This window comes from Solanum dulcamara, chromosome 11, assembly GCF_947179165.1.
Source record: "Solanum dulcamara chromosome 11, daSolDulc1.2, whole genome shotgun sequence".
NCBI classification, from domain to species: domain Eukaryota; kingdom Viridiplantae; phylum Streptophyta; class Magnoliopsida; order Solanales; family Solanaceae; genus Solanum; species Solanum dulcamara.
The window spans coordinates 24,694,141-24,715,119 of record NC_077247.1 but is presented as its reverse complement, the minus strand read 5'-3'; the positions used below and the strand labels follow the sequence as shown (position 1 = coordinate 24,715,119).

General features: G+C 36.5%; 1 protein-coding gene across 1 annotated transcript in view; it reads right to left on the bottom strand.

Annotated features, from left to right (window-relative positions):
- Positions 1-20,979, bottom strand: part of LOC129873647 (mediator of RNA polymerase II transcription subunit 23) — a 60,006-nt gene that overhangs the window by 16,057 nt on the left and 22,970 nt on the right. Inside the window, exons 11-18 of the mRNA XM_055948776.1 lie at positions 20,806-20,968; positions 20,474-20,719; positions 18,486-18,656; positions 18,229-18,342; positions 17,990-18,115; positions 14,875-15,023; positions 2,060-2,300; positions 1,191-1,965 (exon numbers count right to left, since the gene is read on the bottom strand). Of these exons, the coding sequence (XP_055804751.1) occupies positions 1,191-1,965; positions 2,060-2,300; positions 14,875-15,023; positions 17,990-18,115; positions 18,229-18,342; positions 18,486-18,656; positions 20,474-20,719; positions 20,806-20,968 (1,985 nt within the window). The remainder of the gene's footprint in view (positions 1-1,190; positions 1,966-2,059; positions 2,301-14,874; positions 15,024-17,989; positions 18,116-18,228; positions 18,343-18,485; positions 18,657-20,473; positions 20,720-20,805; positions 20,969-20,979) is intronic.

Sequence of the window (20,979 nt, the reverse complement as noted above, 5' to 3'; positions counted from 1 at the left end):
AGATTGAGATGATTCGGACTTGTGAAGGAAGATGTCCAAATGCCCTAGAGAGGAGGTGCGGAGGTTGGTCGTCTCATAAGACTGACCTCTTTCCCTAACTGGAAAATTTACCATGTTCAAGAATCATGGATAATATGCATTTCTGTTATTTGATCACAATATGGTATCTTTACACACTTTAAAAAATATTTATTGTTAAAAAAAATGATATCTTTACACAATATTCATATCATGCAAATATAATAATTCTAACCAAATTATTGTTCTTTTGGGAAAATAACAATCTTTGTGCATGAAATATTTTGTTATTCCAATTTTAGTCCCCATATTATTCAACTAGAACACATTTGACCTTCAATTCAATCAAACATACACTCTTAATCTTTTAGTGGACCAGAAAATGGGAAGGCAGGGTGTCGTGGTCATGTGCTGATTTTTGTACTCCTTATATCCCCATTTCTCTGCCTAAACTCAAATCCTCAGAATGTTTCTACACCCAAGATGACAAGGTTATCTCGAACTTCCTGATATAGTGTTGACACAAGCTTTTTAGAAGTACAGCAACCTAATCTTTTTGCCTCTAAATTTTTCCAACTACACAACAATTCTATTCACTCAACTCTTACAGTGTCATGGGCAATCTTGATAGATAAAACTACTGAAAAATCAGTAACTGGATTAATTTACAAATGGACAAAGGATATGATTATCTTTGATTCCCAGTATTCTACCAGTAAGCGGATGGTTTAGTTTGAATAACTTGAACATGTTTTCTCTGGTGAAAGCAGTAGGAGGATGAAAGGAGATCAGAGAGGATCCGCAAGGGGAAGGTTTGAGGAGGAAGTGGCGTCTCATCAAGTTTTGCTACTCCTTTTCTTTACTTTTTTATTTTTATAATCAAAATTCTGCAAAAAGAAATATTTTGCACTGGTTTCCGATAACTTCAAGTATTAAAAATGTCTGTACTGTTCTATTAAAGGCTACATAGGTGTAATTAGATAATATGGAATTAAAACCGGTATAACACATTACTTCAGAGACCAAAATCATTATTTTTACTTACTTTTTTTCACTTAGAATTTTTGGATTCTCATGATCATCATACCAGTCGATAGAGGTCAATCGATAGAGACAAAGGGAATGAGCAAACAAACAAGTAAAGCTATTCCAGATTGGTTAAGAAAGCATACCAACAGCTGTTGAGGTATTATCCTGTGCAGCCCAGGTCGGGTCTAGTAGAGCATAGCTAACAGCAGATTCTAATTCACCCACTGACCTTTTAGCATCAGTAAGCCACCAACTTTCTTTTATTATGCGTGCAGCTTCAACATATAGCTGCACATGAAATTCTGGAGGAAGTTGTGCCAAAAGAAGACCACATGCTTGGATCAACAAGCAAGACAGCTGCTGGCAAGTATAACCACTACGTGAAACAAAATTAGAAGTATTCATTCCTGAAACTGATGGAGTCGTTCTAGTTGCACCCAAAGAATCAGTACTCCCCCCTGAAGGAGAAGTAGGCAAAACAGAGCCTTGCCCAGAACTACCAGGAGCTCCATGCAGCCCATTGCTGGATTGGACAAGGGTTGGTTGTATGTGAACAACAATTTGAACAAGAGATGAGACAATCTGCGACGGCGAAACAGGAAGAGAAAGTAATTCTATGACAGCTGTTTCAAGAGTAAGCTGGGTGGATGTCCCAGGGTCTTGCATCTGATAATATGGTTTCTGCCCATCAACATAATTAGTTGGCCCAGGTTGTGATGGTGCTTGGTTTTTCCCATGGGGAGCACGGGTAGAATTATTTGCAAAATCTCCCATTGCTGCACATTTGGAGCTATTATTTAAAGCAGGAATAACATGATTCACCAGGCTTAACAAAAGAGTAGCAAAGTAGTCCAATGGTGGGCACATGACTGCATTTGATGAGTTGACATATTGTGGGAATGACTCTGAAAATGGTATCTGCAAAGGAAAAAAGAAAAAGAGAATGATTCAATAATTACAAAATGAGAAGGGAAAACAAACTAGCAAGTTATGGAGCATCAACCATCATCACCTTTTTAATATCTAAGATATTCAGTATACGGAGTATTAGCTTTCCATGAAGATGACCATAGAAATAAGCAAGTATATCACGAACAAACGTAAAGTTCAGAGGATAGCAATGAAGGAAGGTTGAATAAACTTGAAGAACTCTATCAGCCGCATCCATAGCATCATTTTCAATGAGTCTATATATGATAAGGGGGATGATTGGAAGCAGGCGTGCAGCAATATCATCAAAAAATGTTGGATACCTGAAACCACAAGCAAATCAAGTATAAGTTGGAGTTATAACAGGTTTCTTTTACAGTTTGAGCACCAATAAGAATTGTTATTTCTATGTTCCTAGAATAGAAACAGTAACCACTACTGTTGCTGCTTTATTTCACTCATCTCATAATATTGATGGGAAAGATAACCTTCATACTATGCTTACTAGAAAAGGGGGAGTCCATGCTATGCACGGGCCCAATCATCATTAGCTGAATTTTGTAGTGTCCGTTGCAGTATTTTTAATTTTTTAAATGCAGTGATATTTACATTTTTCTTCTCTACTAACTATATTAACGGTCTAACATTAGAAATCAAATGTCATTTATATTAAAAAGAACAAGAAATACTATAATCAAATGAATTAGTACTTAGTTAAAATATGGGAGAATTTTGAACAATAAAACAAAAGGTTTTAATTTAAAGCATCATAGATATCTTCTACTCCCTTTGATTCATCACCACATAAGAAAATCACTTATTCCTAAAAAGGTAAATATGTTTTCACTAAATTACCCTTGATAAATCGTACCTATTTAATATGATTTTTTGATTATGTCAAAAATTACTTATCTAAATAAGGGTATTTTAAAAAAATAAAAATTAATCTCTTCTTGAGACAAATATTTATTTTGAAGTAAATATAAAAGTTAAAAATACCATATAATATGGATCATAGAAAATATATAAATTTAAGTTAAAAACAATAAAATGAATTAAAGTTGATCAGTTAAACCTGAAGAGGAGTTAAACACAATAAAATGAATTAAAGTTAATCAGTTAAACCTGAAGAGGAGCTAAACAAGTTGCTATGTGTAATTAATATAGGTTCATTTGGTAGCTGATTTGGAAGTGAGTTATGCAGGTATCAAGTCTTGCATAACTAATACCATGTTTGGTAACTGGTTATGAGGTAAGTTATTCATGTATAAAATTAAAATGGTGTTTGATTTGCAATTTAGAAACATGCATAAATAATATTCGCATAAGTTATAAGAGAATTTATGTGTTATTTTATGCTAGACAAAAGATAGAATAACAAATACATGAATAAATAATATCTACACAAAATAATACATAAATTACCTTATAACTAATTCATGCATTGCTAATATAGGTATAATTCTAACCAGCCAACAAACGACCTCTAATTATTTTGATGATTTAATTTTGAAAATTTTTGACGATTTTGAATCAGCTCAAAAGTTATGAAGCCAATCATGTGATTTTAGTTTATTTAAAATGACCAGACTGTCCTTAGATGCCAATGCAGGCATGTTCACCTGCTGCCTGCTTTGGAAACAAACTCCTCTTAAAAGATAGAAATAATTTTGAAAATCAGATAGTTCCTTGAGAATATACGTTTAAACCCTTTTATCCTTTTGCCTCCTTCAAAAGTGGACTATAAATACAAAAGACCCAATAAGAGAGAATAAATCACATAACTATTAATGACAAAGAAACTCATGAATCTTCAATCAACCAAGGTTCCTTGAGGACCCACTTTAATCCTGTTTATCCTTCACACTCTTCTAAGATTAGCCTACTAAATACAGAAGACCTTGTAAGTGCATGAAGTTTGAATTCAGAACTATGGTCACTCATAAGACAGTATCATACCAAAACTGTTATTCTATGGATGATTTCAAACTGAGGTATCTTTGAGATAAACTCTTTCCAGTAAGAGATGTGTCCAGTTTTCCCTTGTAAGCAACTAAGCATATCTGAAAAAGTAAGATTCCTAAAGTATGTGATTTTGGTGTGTACAGAAGCTCTAGAGACCAACCTAATTTGCAAAAATCCCAAGGGAGGATAGCTGAAAGTCCTGTACTACAAAAACTAGAAGCTTTATCAGTTGTTCTTCTAATTGAATTAGAATCAGTGGAAGAATGTGTATCCTGAGAAGTAGATTTTCTGAAGAAGTCTTTCAGCATCTTATCAAATGCTCAAAGGGAGACGAATACATAAGATATGGACAGTCGGAGTCCTCATTTGTCCCATATGTGTCCAGTGTATGTGAAATGACATGAATCTATGCACTACTAAAATTTACAATGTTTAATGAATCGAAAAACGGACGGAGAACGTGTAATACCCTGAATCACGAATAAGTTTCAAATGCTATAAAGATCAAGTTCAAGGTTACAAACATGTGTTACAGGATGTTTGGCGGAACCAGGATCTAAGCAAAAGGGGAAGCCGAATGTGCCAAGCTCGAGTTCGGGGAAGACCAAACCACATTAAGTCCATTGTAAACACCCTTACCAAGCATTACTGTGAGAGGAAGTTTCCATGGCTTGAACCCATGACCCTTTGATCACACAACGACAACTTCTACAAAACCAGGATGTCAATGAAAGTAAAACCAAGAAACCAATTTGCTAGTACTAGTGTGGGCCTCCTACGACATGGACATATTAAGCTTCGTTCTTCAGGAAGATAGCGGCAGAAAGTTCATAAAAATATAGTAGTAGAAGGGGCATTTTTCCATGCCGTAGAAGATGCAGAAAAAAGCTGTCAGTGAGCCAAGTGCAGGTAGGTTCTTCTGTATCGCGTACCATGGCAGAGAGGGTTTTGCATACTTCTAATGATGTTCTCATTTAGTTGTAAAAATTGCATTTTCATATTGTCCCATATTTTTGGAAAACAAGCCACACAGTATACAGCTACTTGAGAAGATGAAATTAGGATTCAATGATCTACCAAGAAGATTTTAGCAACATAAAGAAAGAAACAGACATTTTCATGAGTAAACTAGAATTTAGTCTTGAATATAGAAGCTGTAACCTAGGATTTGCAGTTAACTGTGTAAATGATAATGGGCAGCAAAGGGTTTGGGAACCATAGTGTTGAATTCACGTTGTTTATTCTGTTCCTTGCTAGAATATCGATGGAACTATTATTGATGATTAGGAATTGCACTTTGGTGGTAGAAATCAAAGGAAAAGGTGAGCAGGCACCTAACCTTAGACTTGTTCTCCAAGGCATGATATTGTAGAGAAAAACAAAAGAAAATATAGCTGGAAAGACCTTCTACTAGCCCAAGATCGTTAATTATGGTTGGAAGATTCAACTACAGAAGAGGAAGCTATGAAAGGAGAAGGAAGAATTTAGATAAAAGAACTTTGTTATGGAAGAAGACCGTTTGCATTGGCATGAATTGCTTTGAATTGGATTTTTTTGGGTTGATTACAAATGACTAATGCCACCCCTATTTATACTTGTGTAGGGATGCTTCTAGATACATCTACAAGAACAATCTTGATAACTTTATCTTCTAACTATTTAACAAGAATCTACATATTGTTAAGATACGTATCCAAGATACAACAATAGTTCATTCTAGAAGCTTTCTTAAGAATATGATCAAGATGCAAGAAAGTTGTCGGATAGGTCAGAAGCTGCTGGAACTTCTCCGGAAAAAGAAAAGTGATTGGAACTCGGCAGCAAACTGATAGGAAGTGTTTGGAAGAGTAGGGCGACCTTAACGAAATAGGAACAGATCAGAACAATGATGTAACGCCGGGAAAAAAGTATTGTGCAGCCATAAAACACTTTTCCGTCGACTATTTTCCAGAAAACTTTTGTGGGTTGTGGTCGGGAACAATAGGCGACCTCAGCAGAAAAAGAACTGACTTGAAAAATGCCAGAAAATCACCTCAAGTGTGACTTTACTTGCTCGTCGGAATGCTAGCTTCTGGCAGCATGTGAAGGGTCGGCTACCAAAAAGCTAACTGGGCTTTGTTCGCCAACATTGCCACGACCCTGCAGGGTGTGCAGGGTCGTAATATTGTTGGTTTTCCACAGCACTGAAGGAAGATGAAAAAGTCACAAACAGCTTGTACAGTCATCGGGAATTGATGCACGTGACTGTATTTTCTTTTTCTGGATGTTTCTCACCAATGCTTTGATACTATGTGAGAAATGAAGAAGAAAAATATAATTGAATTGTATCATACATTATTACACTGACACTATTTATAGTCACTACGATACAATCTTTTTCCACGTACGATTTAAGATCCTATTCCTATTTCTATTTTGATAGGTGCTGAATCAACTTTATCTTAAAGATTATAATCTAATCAGATTTAAGATAACTTAAGCATAAAGGCTAGTGTCATAATTTAGCAATGGGGAATCCAAATCGGTCCAAAATAGTCCTTGTGAGAAATATTGGAGAAAAACATTATTGAACTGTGTATCTACATTACTACACAAACCCTATTTATAGACACTATAATACAACCAAGTAGGATTCTATATATACTATTCCTTTTCCTATCACTATTTTAAGTAGGATTGTATTTACTATTCTTGTTCTTATTCCTATTCTAACACCCCCTTAAGCTAGAACATACAAGTCATATGTACCTAACTTGTTACAGATGTAATTAATACGAGGATCAGTGAAGGACTTGGCGAAGATATTTGCAAGTTGATCACTTGACTACACAAATTTTGTAACAATATCTCCTTAAATTATCTTTTCTCTGACAAAGTGACAATCAATCTCAATGTGCTTACTCCTCCCATGAAACATTGGCTTTGATGCAATATGAAGGGCCGCTTGATTTTCACACACGTGTTTCATCTAACCGATTTCTCCAAATTTTAGTTCTATAAGCAATTGTTTGATCAAAACTAGCTCATAAGTTGCTAGCGTCATTGCTCGATATTCAGCTTCTGTACTAAATCGAGCAACCACACTTAGTTTCTTACTCTTCCACGATACCAAATTACCTCTTACTAAAACACAATATTCAGATGTAGAACGACCATTCAGAGGGTGATCCTGTCGAATCAGCGTCTCTATATCCAGTGATATACTCAGGGCCTTGATCCTCGAAGAGTAATCCTCTCCCTCGAGCTGATTTTATCTATCGCGGAATACAAACAACTGCATCCCAATGACTATCAAAGGGGGAAGTCATAAACTGATTAACAACATTTACCGGAAAAGAGATGCCAGGTCTAGTCAATGTGAAATAATTCTACTTTTCAATCTGTCGTTTACCTTAAGGATCACTGAATGGCTCCCCCTGTTTTGGAAGGAGTTTGACATTTGGATCTGTTAGAATAGGAATAAGAAAATACAATCCTACTTAGAATAGGAATAGGAATAGGAATAGAAATAGAAATAGTATCCTACTTGGTAAAAGATTATATTGTATTGTCTATAAATAGAGTCTCTGTATAATAATGTAGACACACAATTCAATAATATTTCTCACATGGTATTAGAGCCTCTACGATGTTGGTAGAGAATCAAAGAGCTTTTGCTGCCGGCAGACGATTATTATCCATATATGTCGCATGTCTGGCCAATGATTATGTTAGCAAAAGTCGGGGTCATCGTGTATCTTTACAGTGACTATTTTCTCATATCTAATTTGCGTAGCACTGTGCATCTTTCTGGTGACTATTTTTTCATATTTAATTTGCATAGTACTGTGCGTTTTTTCGGACTAGTTTCTTATAACTGATTTGTGTAGAAGAATCGTGCATCATTTCGGCGACTACTTTTTCATCTTATTTGTGTAGCACCGTGCCATCCTTCCGGTAACTAGTTTCTCATATCCAATTTGTATAGAACCGTGCCATCTTTTCGGTGACTACTTTCTCATATCCGATTAGTGTAGAACTGTGCCATCTTTTCGGTGACTACATTTTCATAACCGATTTGCGTAGCACCGTGCCATTTTTCGGTGACTACTTTCTTATTTGTGTAGGGTTGTGCCATCATTCCGACCCTACCTATATAATTTCTATTCTCCAGTAGGGTTGTGCCATCATTCCAACCCTACCCACATCATTCTCTTTTTCAGTAGGGTCATGCCATCATTCCAAACATACCATATAATTTTTTATTTCTCAGATTATGAACACTTTCAGCCTCATCCGACGCATGAGCATGTTACATTCAGTTTTATGGTGACTTTCTTGTTTAAGATCTCTTGAGTTCGAGAAGATATTTTTCATACCAGATTACAAGCACTTTCCAACGACCACTGCATTGTTTTCGACAAATCTGAGTTTTTCTACAGTGTTTTCTTTCTTTTTCACTACTTTTGCCCAAAAAAGAGAGGATATACTCAGATATTTGGGCTGGATTAGAGTAATGTTTTCTCTCGCATGGCTAAAATAGCAGATGGCCCTTTTTCTAACTATGGTTGTCGTTCTCCATTGGCCTTTTAATCAGTTAGACATTAAGAATGTTTTTCTCCGCGATGATCTCGAAAAAGAAACTCTAGAATTGCTAATGCAAATTGATTTGATGGAAGCACACAAGCTAGAGGAACATAAGGGGGCCAAAATGACATGGGGAAGAAAAGGCTAGTCAAGAACCAACAACTAGACTAGAAAGCAGACATTGTCTGCCTGCAAGAAACAAATTTAGAAGGGGATTGTCAAGACCATATCAATCAGATTAGGGGAGGAAGATGGACAAGATTTGCAACTCTAGAAGCCAATGGCACTAGAGGAGGGATAATTATGATGTGGGACAGCAGAGTGTGGGAGGGTGAAGTACTGCAGATTGGTGCTATTTCTTAAACATGCAAACTAGAAGGAATTCTCATACCATATAACAGGTGTCTATGCACCAAATGGCAAAGTAGAACGGAGACTAGTTTGGGATGAATTAAGGGCTATGAGAGGTTTATTGGAGGGTCCCTGGGCATTTTGTGGTGACTTTAATGTTTATAGATTCCAACCTGAGAAAAGGAATTGCAACAGGAGATCCTCCACAATGCAGGAATTTTCACATTTCATAGAAGATATGGAGTTGATTGACATAACTTGAAGGCGGCTGGTACACATGGTTTAGAGGTGAAAACCAAGAGGCTGCTTCAAGAATAGATAGGATCCTCTTTTCTTCTGAATGGGATGAGAGTTTCAGAGATATCAAACAAATACCCTAGCAGAGGATGATATCTGACCATGTGCCTACTGCACCTCAATGTGGTAGCTGGGAAATAGCAAAATCCTACTTCAAATTCCAAAATTGGTGGTTGACATCTGAAGGTTTTGTGGAGAAGGCTAGAGAATGGTGGAGTTCATTTGAGTACATTGAAAGGCCTGATTTCATCTTAGCCTCTAAACTCAAAACCCTCAAAGGTAAGCTTAAAGAGTGGAGTAGGAGTGAACAATGGAATATGAAACTACAAAAGTCTGGACTGCTTAATGAAATGGCAGTGCCAGACTCCATTCTAGAGACCAGGCCTCTAATGGAAGAGAAGTCATCTAAGAAGGCTGATATTTTTTTGGAGCTTGAAGAAGTTCTGAAAAATGAGAGTGCATGGGAAACAAAAATCAAGGGCCCTGTGGTTAAAGAAGGGTGACAAAAACACCAAGTTTTTTCACCAGGTTGCTAATGCCTACAAGAAATACAATCACATCGACCAATTTGAAGTGCAAGGGGAAACTATAGTTGAGCCAACAAGAATTAAATAGGAGATAATTAAGTTTTACAGAAAACTATACAATGAGGAGGAAGACGGGAGACCAACAGGAACTATCAACAACTGCCCCACTATTACAGAAAGAGAGAAAGCAGCTCTGCAGGAGAAGTTTGATGAGCAGGAAGTTTATAATTGTCTCAAGCTGCGTGCAGCTGACAAAGCCCCAGGCGCCAATGGATACATACTGTGTTTTTACATTAAGTGCTGGAAGGTTTTGAAGCATGACATAATGGAAGCCTTCCACAATCTGCATACTCGGGAAATATTTGAAAAAAGCTTCAATGCCACTTACATAGCCTTGATCCCAAAGAAGAAAGGGGCTAAGGAGCTGAAAGATTTCAGACCAATAACCCTTGTTTGGGAGCTTCTACAAACTGAGTTCAAAGGTACTAACAGAGAGATTGGAAAGAGTGGTGGATTCCGTAGTAGATTCTCAACAAATGGCTTTCGTTAGAGGAAGACAAATAATGGATGCAGTATTGATATCTAATGAGGTTGTAGATACAAGAACCACACAAGGAAAGCCTAAGATACTTTGTAAACTGGACATTGAGAAAGCCTATGATCATGTCAATTAACATATATCAATCTTAAGGAAAATGGGTTGTGGTGAAAAATGGATCAACTGGGTAAAGTTCTGCATATCTACTGTGAAATTCTCCATTCTCCATTCTCATTAATAGAGGGCCTGAAAGTTTCTTCGATGCTCACAGGGGGATCAGACAAGGAGACCCCATGTCCCCATCCCTTTTCATTTTGGCCATGGAAGGACTCAATAGTATGATTAAGGTAGCTAACACCAGTGGGTGGGTAAAGATTTGAAGTGGCCAGAAAAAACAACCTAAGTATGAAAATAACCCACCTTCAATATGCAGATAACACCTTAATTTTTTGTGATGCAGAAGAAGAGCAGCTGAAGTATTTAAGAGTGATTCTAATCCTGTTTGAAGCCATTTCAGGTCTTCACATTAATTGGAGAAATAGTTACATATACCCCATAAACCATGTGCCTAACATGGAGCAGCTAGCCATAATACTGGGAGGTGATCCCACTTATCTACTTGAGTATGCCCCTAGGAGCAAAGTCAAAGTCCAAATGGATATGGACTCAGTACCGAAAAGTGAGAAAAAGTTGACCAGGTGGAGATCTCAGTATTTATCTCTTTGGGAAAGACTCAGTGAATACTCAGTTAATGCAGTTTTGGATGCACCACCAACTTACACGCTATCACTCTTCCCAATTCCTTCCGGTGTTGTTGACTAGACAAGGTCAGGAGGTCCTTCCTATGGCAAGGGAACAAGGAAAAAGAACTTTCCACCTAGTCAAATGGAAGGACATTATTAGGAGTAAAAACAAGGTGGGCTTGGCATTAGGAATCTGAAACACCAGTGCAAAGCCGTGAAGATCAAATGGCTATGGAGATATGCACAAGAGCCTCAGACCCTATGGGGCAGTGTCATAAAAAGTAAGTATGAGGAAGAAGATTGTTGGGTATCAAAGGAGGTCAACACTCCATCTGGGGTCAGTTTGTGGAGATCCATTAGGGCTTTCTGGACTTTTCTTAAAAAACACTCAATGATTACAATGGAGTCAGGACCAGGTTCTGGAAAGACAAATGGATAGGGACAAGGTCACTGCAAGAATTGTTCCCGGATCTTTTTTACCTTGCCCAAGATCAACACAATACAGTAGCTAAGATGTGGACTCAACAAAGATGGGATATGAGATTCAGAAGAGGGATGAATGATTTGGAGATCCCAAGAGTGGTTGAACTACTCAAACAACTAGAGAGCTTTCAAGGGAAGCAGGAAGGTGTAGATTGTTTGTGGTGGAATGGACACCCTAAAGGACTTTACAAAGTAAGCTCAGGGTGTAAGTTGTTGAATCAGATAGAACCAATGAATACTTTTTGGCCTTGGAAACATATCTGGAAGACTAAGCTTCCTTATAAGGTTGCATGTTTTACTTGGCTTCTAGCTAAAGAGTTTGTCCTGACTCATGAGAATTTGATTAAGAGGAAGATATCACTGTGCTCAAGATGTTTCTTATGTGAAAAGGAAGCTGAGGCAGTAAATCACTTGTTCCTATACTGTAGTATCACAGATCAGCTACGGAAGATTTTCATCATCTTAGGGGCATAGCATGGGCAATGCCAAGCAAGATTGCTGATACTCAATTTAGCTGGGTGGAAGCTGGAGCTAGGAACAGAGAGAGATGGAGGATCATCCCTTCACGTATATGGTGGACAATTTGGAAAGGAAGAAATGATGGATGTTTTGAGGAAAGGTGCAATTCAGTACAAAAGACTACGCTAAATTGTATTTTGTTATTTTGCTTTTGGTGTACTAAATTGTACTCTGGGGATACAGAATCAATCCTAGATGTTTTAGATACCATTTAGGTTTGGTTAATTTTTGGCATACCCTGTATCTAATCGCACTCTTGTAAATATGGTTTTTCAGAACTACCTAAGTACTGGCTTGGGTACAAAATGCTACCTGATTCAAAAAAGAAAAAAAAACTCAGAACGATCTTTCATTAAGAAAACTCAAGTGCATCTTGAATAATCATGAATGGAACTAACTAAATAACGAAATCCTAAGGTTGAACTGACTCTACTAGGACCTCAAATATCATAATAAACTAAAGAAAAAATAGACTCAAAACGACCCTCAGTACTACGTGAAAATATAGCATGGGTGTATTTCCCAAGTTGATACGACTCACAATCTAATGTGGATAAACTAGGCAAACTATGCACCATCTTTTGTAGCTTGGATAGACTCGGAGATCCCAAACGTTAGTGAATTTGGTCCGGAGGATCTATAACGGATCTATACAGGGACCAAGCCCATTAATTTTGGGACAAAAGTCCTTTGAACCCAAGTCAAACTATCAAACAAAATTATACCTTTCTTTACTATTTTCATATACATTGTTCATTCAAACTCAACTACAAAAGTTAGCTCAAGAGGTAGAATTGTCCAAGACCATATAAGGAGATCAAGAAATCCAAATCCAATTAATGTGGGAATCAACACACCCACACGCCAAGAACTGGATATCTAAAGCATGGACAATATAAGATAGGGGTCCAACATCGAGTAACCAATGAACTGGAAAGGATCTGTCTCTGATACCATGTTGAAGTGTGTGACCATCTCTCTAAAAGCTTAAGTTGTTAGAAAGACGCTTTATTTACTTATTTATATCTTCAACATGGTTGTTGAAGTGTGTGACCATCTCATCTAAAAGTTTAAGTTGTGCGAGAAGCTACATGGTCAAACGATAGTGAAACTAATATATTTGCCCCAACGTGTATGCCAAACCTCTGAAACTAAGGAGTTTTGAAAGAATTTAGAGGAGTGTGCTACACCCCTCTGCATGTAAAAATGTGTGTGATAAAGTTTTCCAAGGATTCGATAGAAAAGTGATCACATATTTAAGGAAAGTGGTGCCAAATAAGTATGCGAGCATTTTGTGGCATAGATAACAATTCATAGCATGTTAGACAAATTGATAACAAGTTGTGATGCAAATATGCAAGTTGTAAAACAGATTATAATAAAACTAAATAAACAAACACCCCTCAAATGTCAATCTTAAATTAAATCCACTATGATTATTTCCTAGAACCTAATATTCCCAATGGAGTTGCCATGTTGTCGTATCCATCTTAACCCGTGTAAAATAGGGTGCAATAAAGTATATCAGTTTTCTCTTGTCATGAGTTGTACATGTTGACTATCTTGTATGTATACATAGACAGATACGATATGAGTTAAGAAGCTTGATTTATTTTCTACATTTAGCATTTTCCTAAAAGATTAGTTTGTTCTAGTATGATCTAGGATTGGATTACCATTCACTGAATCTGTAGGCTCACCCCTCTCTTATTTTGATTTCAGATACAGGTGTAGATCTTGAGCCAAAGACTAGATACAAGTAAAACACTCGAGACTGCATTTTGAGAGAGCCTTAACATTGTTCTCATTTTATAAACTGCTTTATATGTTTGGTCTTCTAGAATTGTTCTCAACATACTATATATAGATTCTGGTAGCATGCACTGCAACTGTGAATTTAGCAAATTTCTTAAGTATTCCTCTATAGATCTGAATTGAGTTAAAGTATTAAAGAAGCCGTTCACTTAATGGGAGTAAGCTCATCGAGTACTGGTTATGGTTCTATAAATTGAATCAAGACAGAACACTATCGTAAGTTCTGTAACCACCTAAAAATATTAACTCAAGTAAACATAACTAGAGTAAATTTCATGCATTTTCCAATGATCAGAGCTCAAAAGATGTATTTTGCAGCAAATAATGTTTAATTGGATTGATTCTCCAAGATAAATGCCAAATGGGTTTAGTTGTACTAGTCAACCAAGTTAGCCAGAGCCTTGACGCTCAAAATGTCACTATAAATTTTTCAGCACCTTTTACACACAGAAGTAAGAAAGCACCATCTTCATGTCAAATCAGACACGAAAGTAGGTTATTCTCTTGGTTATCTAAATGCAGCTCTATACATCAAACAGATGAAGTCGAATCTCAACACATTTTTAATCCGATCAGGAGAATCATATAAATCTGTCTGATCTAGTATCAGAAATATATTTGAACAAGTAAATGTAAAACTATTATACTGATGATAAAACATTGGATAACTGAATATGAGCTAAAAAGTTCATTTCGATTCAATTGAAGTTATATCAAGTCAAACATGGATGTATTTATTTACTCATTTTTAGATAAAATAAATGTTAGTATAACAATGGTATTAGAAGATATGAATAAACATTGGACATAACCAAAGACATACTTGGTCTGACAGTTAAAATCTAAACATTCAAAAAATTATAAGGAACTTTTTTATTGCACATGATAATGTCCAAGATATTACACAACAACAAACAACATACCCAGAGTAATGCCACAAATGGGGTCTGGGGAGGCTAGAGTTGACACAGACCTTACCCCTACCTTGGGAGGTAGAGAGGTTGTTTCCAATAGACCCTCGGCTGAAGTAAAAGCATTTCAAAAAACAAAACAAAAGAAAACGCTAAAGAACAAAAACTATTCATTTTGTTACCTCTCCTTCCATGACAGATAATTTCCAAGAGCTTTCTGCAATTCTACACGCTTAAAAGGTCCAGACGAAAGCCAATGCTCAGGCGGGCCACGATTTATGAGATAAAGTTTCACTCTTTGTTGGAGCTCCTTACTGTCAAGTAAGTTAATCTGTTTGTATTTTAACAAAATAAGTCACTATTCCAATAAATTGCAAAATAACTACAACACTTACTGGAAAGTGATCACTGTGAGAAGGAAAGAGAAATTGACAGAGAGCAAAGCTTGATTATTCAATCCAAGCCATTGGAGTTCAAATAGGTAAGTGTATGTGTTCTAAGAAGGGAAATAGAATCAAAAACATAATGACAGGAGTAAATCAAGCTATACTACATTTACATGATCTTAGAAAATTCTAGAATCTATGGGATTCTAAGAGCATTCTTAATGTGAATGATAAGCTCTTACTGTTAAAATAGGAATAGGTATATACAATCCTAATTAGAGTAGGAATAGAAATAGTAAATAGTATCTTACTTGGTAAAGGATTGTATTGTAGTGTTTATTTAGGTCTCTGTGTAATAATGTAGATACACAATTCAATAATATTTTTCCCCAAAAATTTCTCATACGGTATCAGAGCTTCTACGATCTTGGTAGAAAATCAAAAAAGCTTCCGCTGCCAGCGGCGGCTATGACCCATATCCATCGGTGTTTGTGTAGCATCGTGTCATCTTTTCGATGACTACTTTCTTATATCCAATTTGTGTAGCAACATGCCATCTTTCCAGTGACTACTTTTTCATGTTTAGTTTGTGTAGCACCATGTCATCTTTCCGGTGACTACTTTCTTATATCTAATTTGTGTAGCACCGTGTCATCTTTCCGGTGACTACTTTCTTATATCTAATTTGTGTAGCACTGTGCCATCTTTCGGGTGACTACTTTTTCATATTCGATTTCCATAGCACAGTGCATCTCTCCGGACTACTTCTCATATTTAATTTGTGTAGTACCGTGAATTTTTCTGAACTACTTTTTCATATCTAAGTTGCATAGCACCGTGTGTCTTTTCGGTGACTCCTCAGATTTTTTTGCATAGTTCCGTGCGTCTTTCCGGTGACTCCTCAAATTTGATTTGCATAGGATTCTGCCATCATTCTGACTCTATCCATATAATTCTCTTTTTCAGTAGGGTTGTGCCATCAGTCCAAACCTATCCATATAATTCTCTTTTTCATTAGGATCGTGTCATCATTCTGACCGTACCCATATATTTTATTTCTCATATTGTGACCACTTTCGGCCATCAAATTTAATAATTCGGCGCATGAGCATGTTTTGGCCAGTTTTATAGTGACTTTCTTCTTTACGATCTACTCATCTCTTGAATTCGAGACGTTTCATACATTTTATACCAGATTTCGAGCACTTTCCATCGAACATTGCATTGTTACCGAGAGATCTAAGTTTTCCTACAGTGTTCTCTTTCAGATTCGAGACGTTTCATACATTTTATACCAGATTTCGAGCACTTTCCATCGAGCATTGCATTGTTGGCGAGAGATCTAAGTTTTCCTACAGTCTTCTCTTTCAGATTTACTTTTGTCAAAAAAAAAAGGTATACTCAAATATTTGGGCTAGATTACAGTGATATTTTCTCTCAAGTGGCTGAAATAGCATATATCTGCCTTTTTCTATCTATAGTTGTCATTCTCAATTGGCCTTTTAATTAGTTGGACAGTAAGAATGTTTTTATCCACGGTGATCTCTAGGAAGAAGTCTATATGGAGCAACCACCTGATTTTGTTGCTCAGGGGGAGTCCGGTAGCCTTATATGTCGATTGTGTAAGTCACTCTATGGTCTGAAACAGTCTTCTCAAACTTGGTTTAGGAAGCTCAACACTGCAATTCAGGAATTTATCACTTTATGTTTTATCGACATTATGCCTCAAATCCAATATTTCATAAGAAGACCAAGCACATTGAGATTGACTGGCATTATGCATCAAATACAGTATTTCATGAGAAGGCTAAGCACATTGAGATTGACTGTCAATTTTGTGAAGTCGAGTGATCAACTTGCAGATATCTCACTAGGCCCATCATCAGTCCTCGTATTAATTACATTTGTAACAAGCTAGGGACATATAACTTATATTCACTAGCTTGAGGGGGAGTGTTAGAATAAGAATAGGTATATACAATCCTACTTAGAGTAGGAATAGAAATAGGAATAGAAATAGTAAATAGTATCCTACTTGGTAAAGGATTGTATTGTAGTGTCTATAAATAGGATCTCTGTTTAATAACGTAGATACTCAATGCAATAATATTTTCCCCTATATTTCTCACACTTACTATCATGGTGAGGTTCATAACTAGAACAATCCGCATGTGCAGGAAGCAAACGAGCACCCTATGGGAAACTGCAAAGAGAAATTTTATGCCAACTGAACATTAATAAACTACTGTTTCTGTTCTTACTATGAGTGCAATCAATGTTCTACATGCTAGCAAAGATAATATCTTCACTCTATAACACTTGTGATTTTTTCCCTTTTCTTTTTTTCATTTTTTTGGGTCACAACTCAAGTGATTTTCTCTCTTTCCTATAATTTATCAGCTCCATAGATCTATGTTGATAGTTGTGATAGCTTTTGTTGCCTTCCTGGGAGCTAATAATCTCTTTGTAATGCTTGCATCTTCTTGATGCTTTTTGTTAATGATATCCTTCTTATTTCATCAAAAAAAGAAAGACATGTTACAGTTTTATCAGCTGGCCTAGATAGTAAGAAATCATAGCCAAAGAGAAGATGATATCTTCTTCAAGCAAGCTAGTATTACCAGTTTGTCTTCATAAATGACAGCTTAAGAATGACAGTATAAATTCTTATTGAAAAGGAATGAAAGCCAACCGAAATCTAGAATGGAAGGCAAAAACATGACATAAAATACCATTTCCCCTGAAGACAAACTTAGAATTGAAGCAGAGAAAAAGTCAAAAGAATAGTATAAACAAATAATGTCAAAACATCAACACAAGAATTGAGGATGATATGCTTAAACCACTGTTCACAAATGACTAAGATGAATAAAGACAAGAAACTAATTGAGGAAGATCATAGAGAACATACTACAATGCGCAAAGCATGTGGATCATCATCACGGTCAATAAGTGCCAGCAGTAGGATATCTGGAGGCAGAAGCTCATGGTTCCAGATGAAAACTGAAAGGTTTCCACAGGCTTTTAGCATAAGATCCTGAGGAATAAAAAGTGTGGGACGATATAAGTCAAAAGCAAGGCAAGGAGAGTCGATTCTCCATGAAAATTTGACAGGTCCAGAGAATGAATAACAAAGGAGTATGACTAAACCTGCAAGGGATGTCCACGCTGTAGTTCCAAGTGAATATGATGAAGCAGGACATCTACCATTGTATAAATATTTGCAGTCACCTCTTCAGGAGAAAACTCTCTCAAGACACGTCCCTGTATCCAATTATTAGCAGGAATGCCATCACGAGAAAGATGTAGTTTTAGTTGGGGATATCTCCATATGAGAAAGAAGTTGATGAGTTGATCAGCACACATAAGCTTCTGATAACTTAAGGGAAAACAAAGTCAAGCCTTACAAGGTTTGTGCAGTTAATATTCTCTGGATGCCCATGCATTAGTATCCACGCACCAGCACAAAGATACTGGCGGTGCTGAGGAAAACTGTGGTTAATATAAGTCACAACGTATGAGGGATCAGCTGAGGGCGAAAGAAGCTGTGTGCATTGATTGATAACAGTTGTTTCTGCCTGCAAATAGAACATCTAGAAGTCAATAGTGAGCTTTCAAAATAATAGCATGAGCAAACATGAACTGGAAACGTCATGTCAAGTATTTGCAAAGCATCTATTCGGGAATATTTTATCTCTCTTTTTTTTGGCTAAATCCAAACTGTTTAATGATGCAAGCCTACATTTAAAATCACTCTTTCCTTTCTTTGTTCTTTTTTACTTCGGAGATCACTCATCAAATTAGATCATACTCGTTTCCTTTTTTTAATCTTTTTTACTTCCGGAGATCACTCATCAAAGATAGCAATTCCACTCCTCACAACGCAGCTGGGAACAGATTCAATCATTAAGATTACAGCTTCGGAGCTGTTTGATAACTGATACTAACATTTCAAGTCCACAGTCTGAAACAAGTGTGACTAAACAATTTAAAGCTTTGAACGTTGAGTGCAGAAAATAGAAGTCATGATTTCTAAAATGTATCACTAAATGCAAATTTGAGCTATTCTCTATGATTAATAAGCAACCAACAACAATAAAAATTTAATAAGTACTTCAAATTCTATAATAAACGATTAAATGGTTGCTCAGAATTTTGCTTTTTAACTCTCTAGTCATGGACAGTTTTGAGACTGGAAAGATTTTAAATGGCACTTAATGTGGTAAGTGATTTCCATTTTACATTGCCACACATCCAAAATCTAATTGCTTAATTTTTTCAGCTTTAAGTCCAGATAAAAATTATCAAACACTCTTCAGGGTATCAAATAAAAATATGTAGCGTTAAAGCAAACAGTTGACATTTAAATTTGGCTCCTGCATGAGATGCACAGGTAATTTCTGATGGAAATAAATTTTGATAAACTTGAGCAAAATAAGTAACAAGCAACTAGCTAATACAAAGAATGAGCTTTATCATTCTATACAACAACAATAACAACATACCCAGTGAAACCCCACAAAGTGGGGTCTGAGGAGGGTAGAGTATACGCAGACCTTACCACTACCTCGTAGAGGTAGAGAGACTGTTTCTGAAAGACCCTCGGCTCAAGTGTATCAAACCCAGGAAAGAGAATAAAACAATGACGGAAGCATAAGAGAGAAAACAACAACAATAAATAATATGATAAACGAAATGCAATAAACAACATATGGCAAGATCTATAAGGTTCACGGCCAGTCCTATGACCTGCACTATACCCCTACTAGCCTTCTATCCTAGTAAGTGACCTCCACTTCTTCCTATCTAGAGTCATGTCCTCGGTAATATGAAGCTACACCAAGTCATGACGAATCATCTCGCCCCAATACTTTTCCAGCCTACCCCTATATCAACTATATCATTCTATATCAACTTTAAAAGACTGAGATTATGTAGCTATGATGAGATATTTCATCTTTTTGGGCCATATTTTCTACTAGTGTTTTTAAGACTATCGAAATGCAGTTTTGCACCCTTCACTTCTTTTTTCTACTTTAATGCAAACTTTCTTGTCTCTGGTCTCAGTGACATGAGGAAACCTTTGAAGATAAAGAAAACTCTTAGGGGCCATTTGGTTCGCGGACAAAATTATCCTAGGACTAATTTATCCCACCTGGGAGGTGGGACAAAATAATACCAAGTTGGATGGGATAAGGTGGGATATCCCAGGAATAAGTTTGGGAGTAGATTTATACTGTGTTTGGTTGATGTGATATCCCACCTTATCCCGCGTACCAAACTTAATCATAGGATATCCTACCTTGAAGCACAGAAAAACATGGACCTAAGAGATAACTTATAAGAAAGTTTACATCTTCAGATAATTTGTATGAAAAGGAGCTATTTCATGTACCTGCTGCCATGCTTGGATTGCCAAGCCCCTTTTATCCATTCGCCCACTCAAGGCATCGCGTAAAATTGAAGGAAAATAGCGCAAAGTTTTCTCAGACCAGGTATGCTGGCTAGTTGCTAAGATTTGTTCCAGCATTGTTTGAAGATACAGTAACTGTTCAAACTCTCCAATTCCACGGGTTTTAATTATGATTGCAAGAGTAACAATTGTTATCCTATTTAAAGTCTCAGTAAACTCAGTTGGACCCTGCATATGGATTTAATAATTAAGAAAAAGTTATAATTTGAGGTACAGTGCATCCACAAAAGTTCAGCTGGAGGAAATATTCCCACCTTCCCTTCCCTCTTCACAAAGAAAAAGTCTCTCAATGACAAAATCAGATTCATACATAAGTTCTCAGCCAATCTGAAAATGCGATGATCTCCACGTTTCCCCTTCAGTGTAGAAATCATTTTGGTGACATCATACATCAATGTCTTGCTCTTGCCTTGGTACCTAGAAAAGAG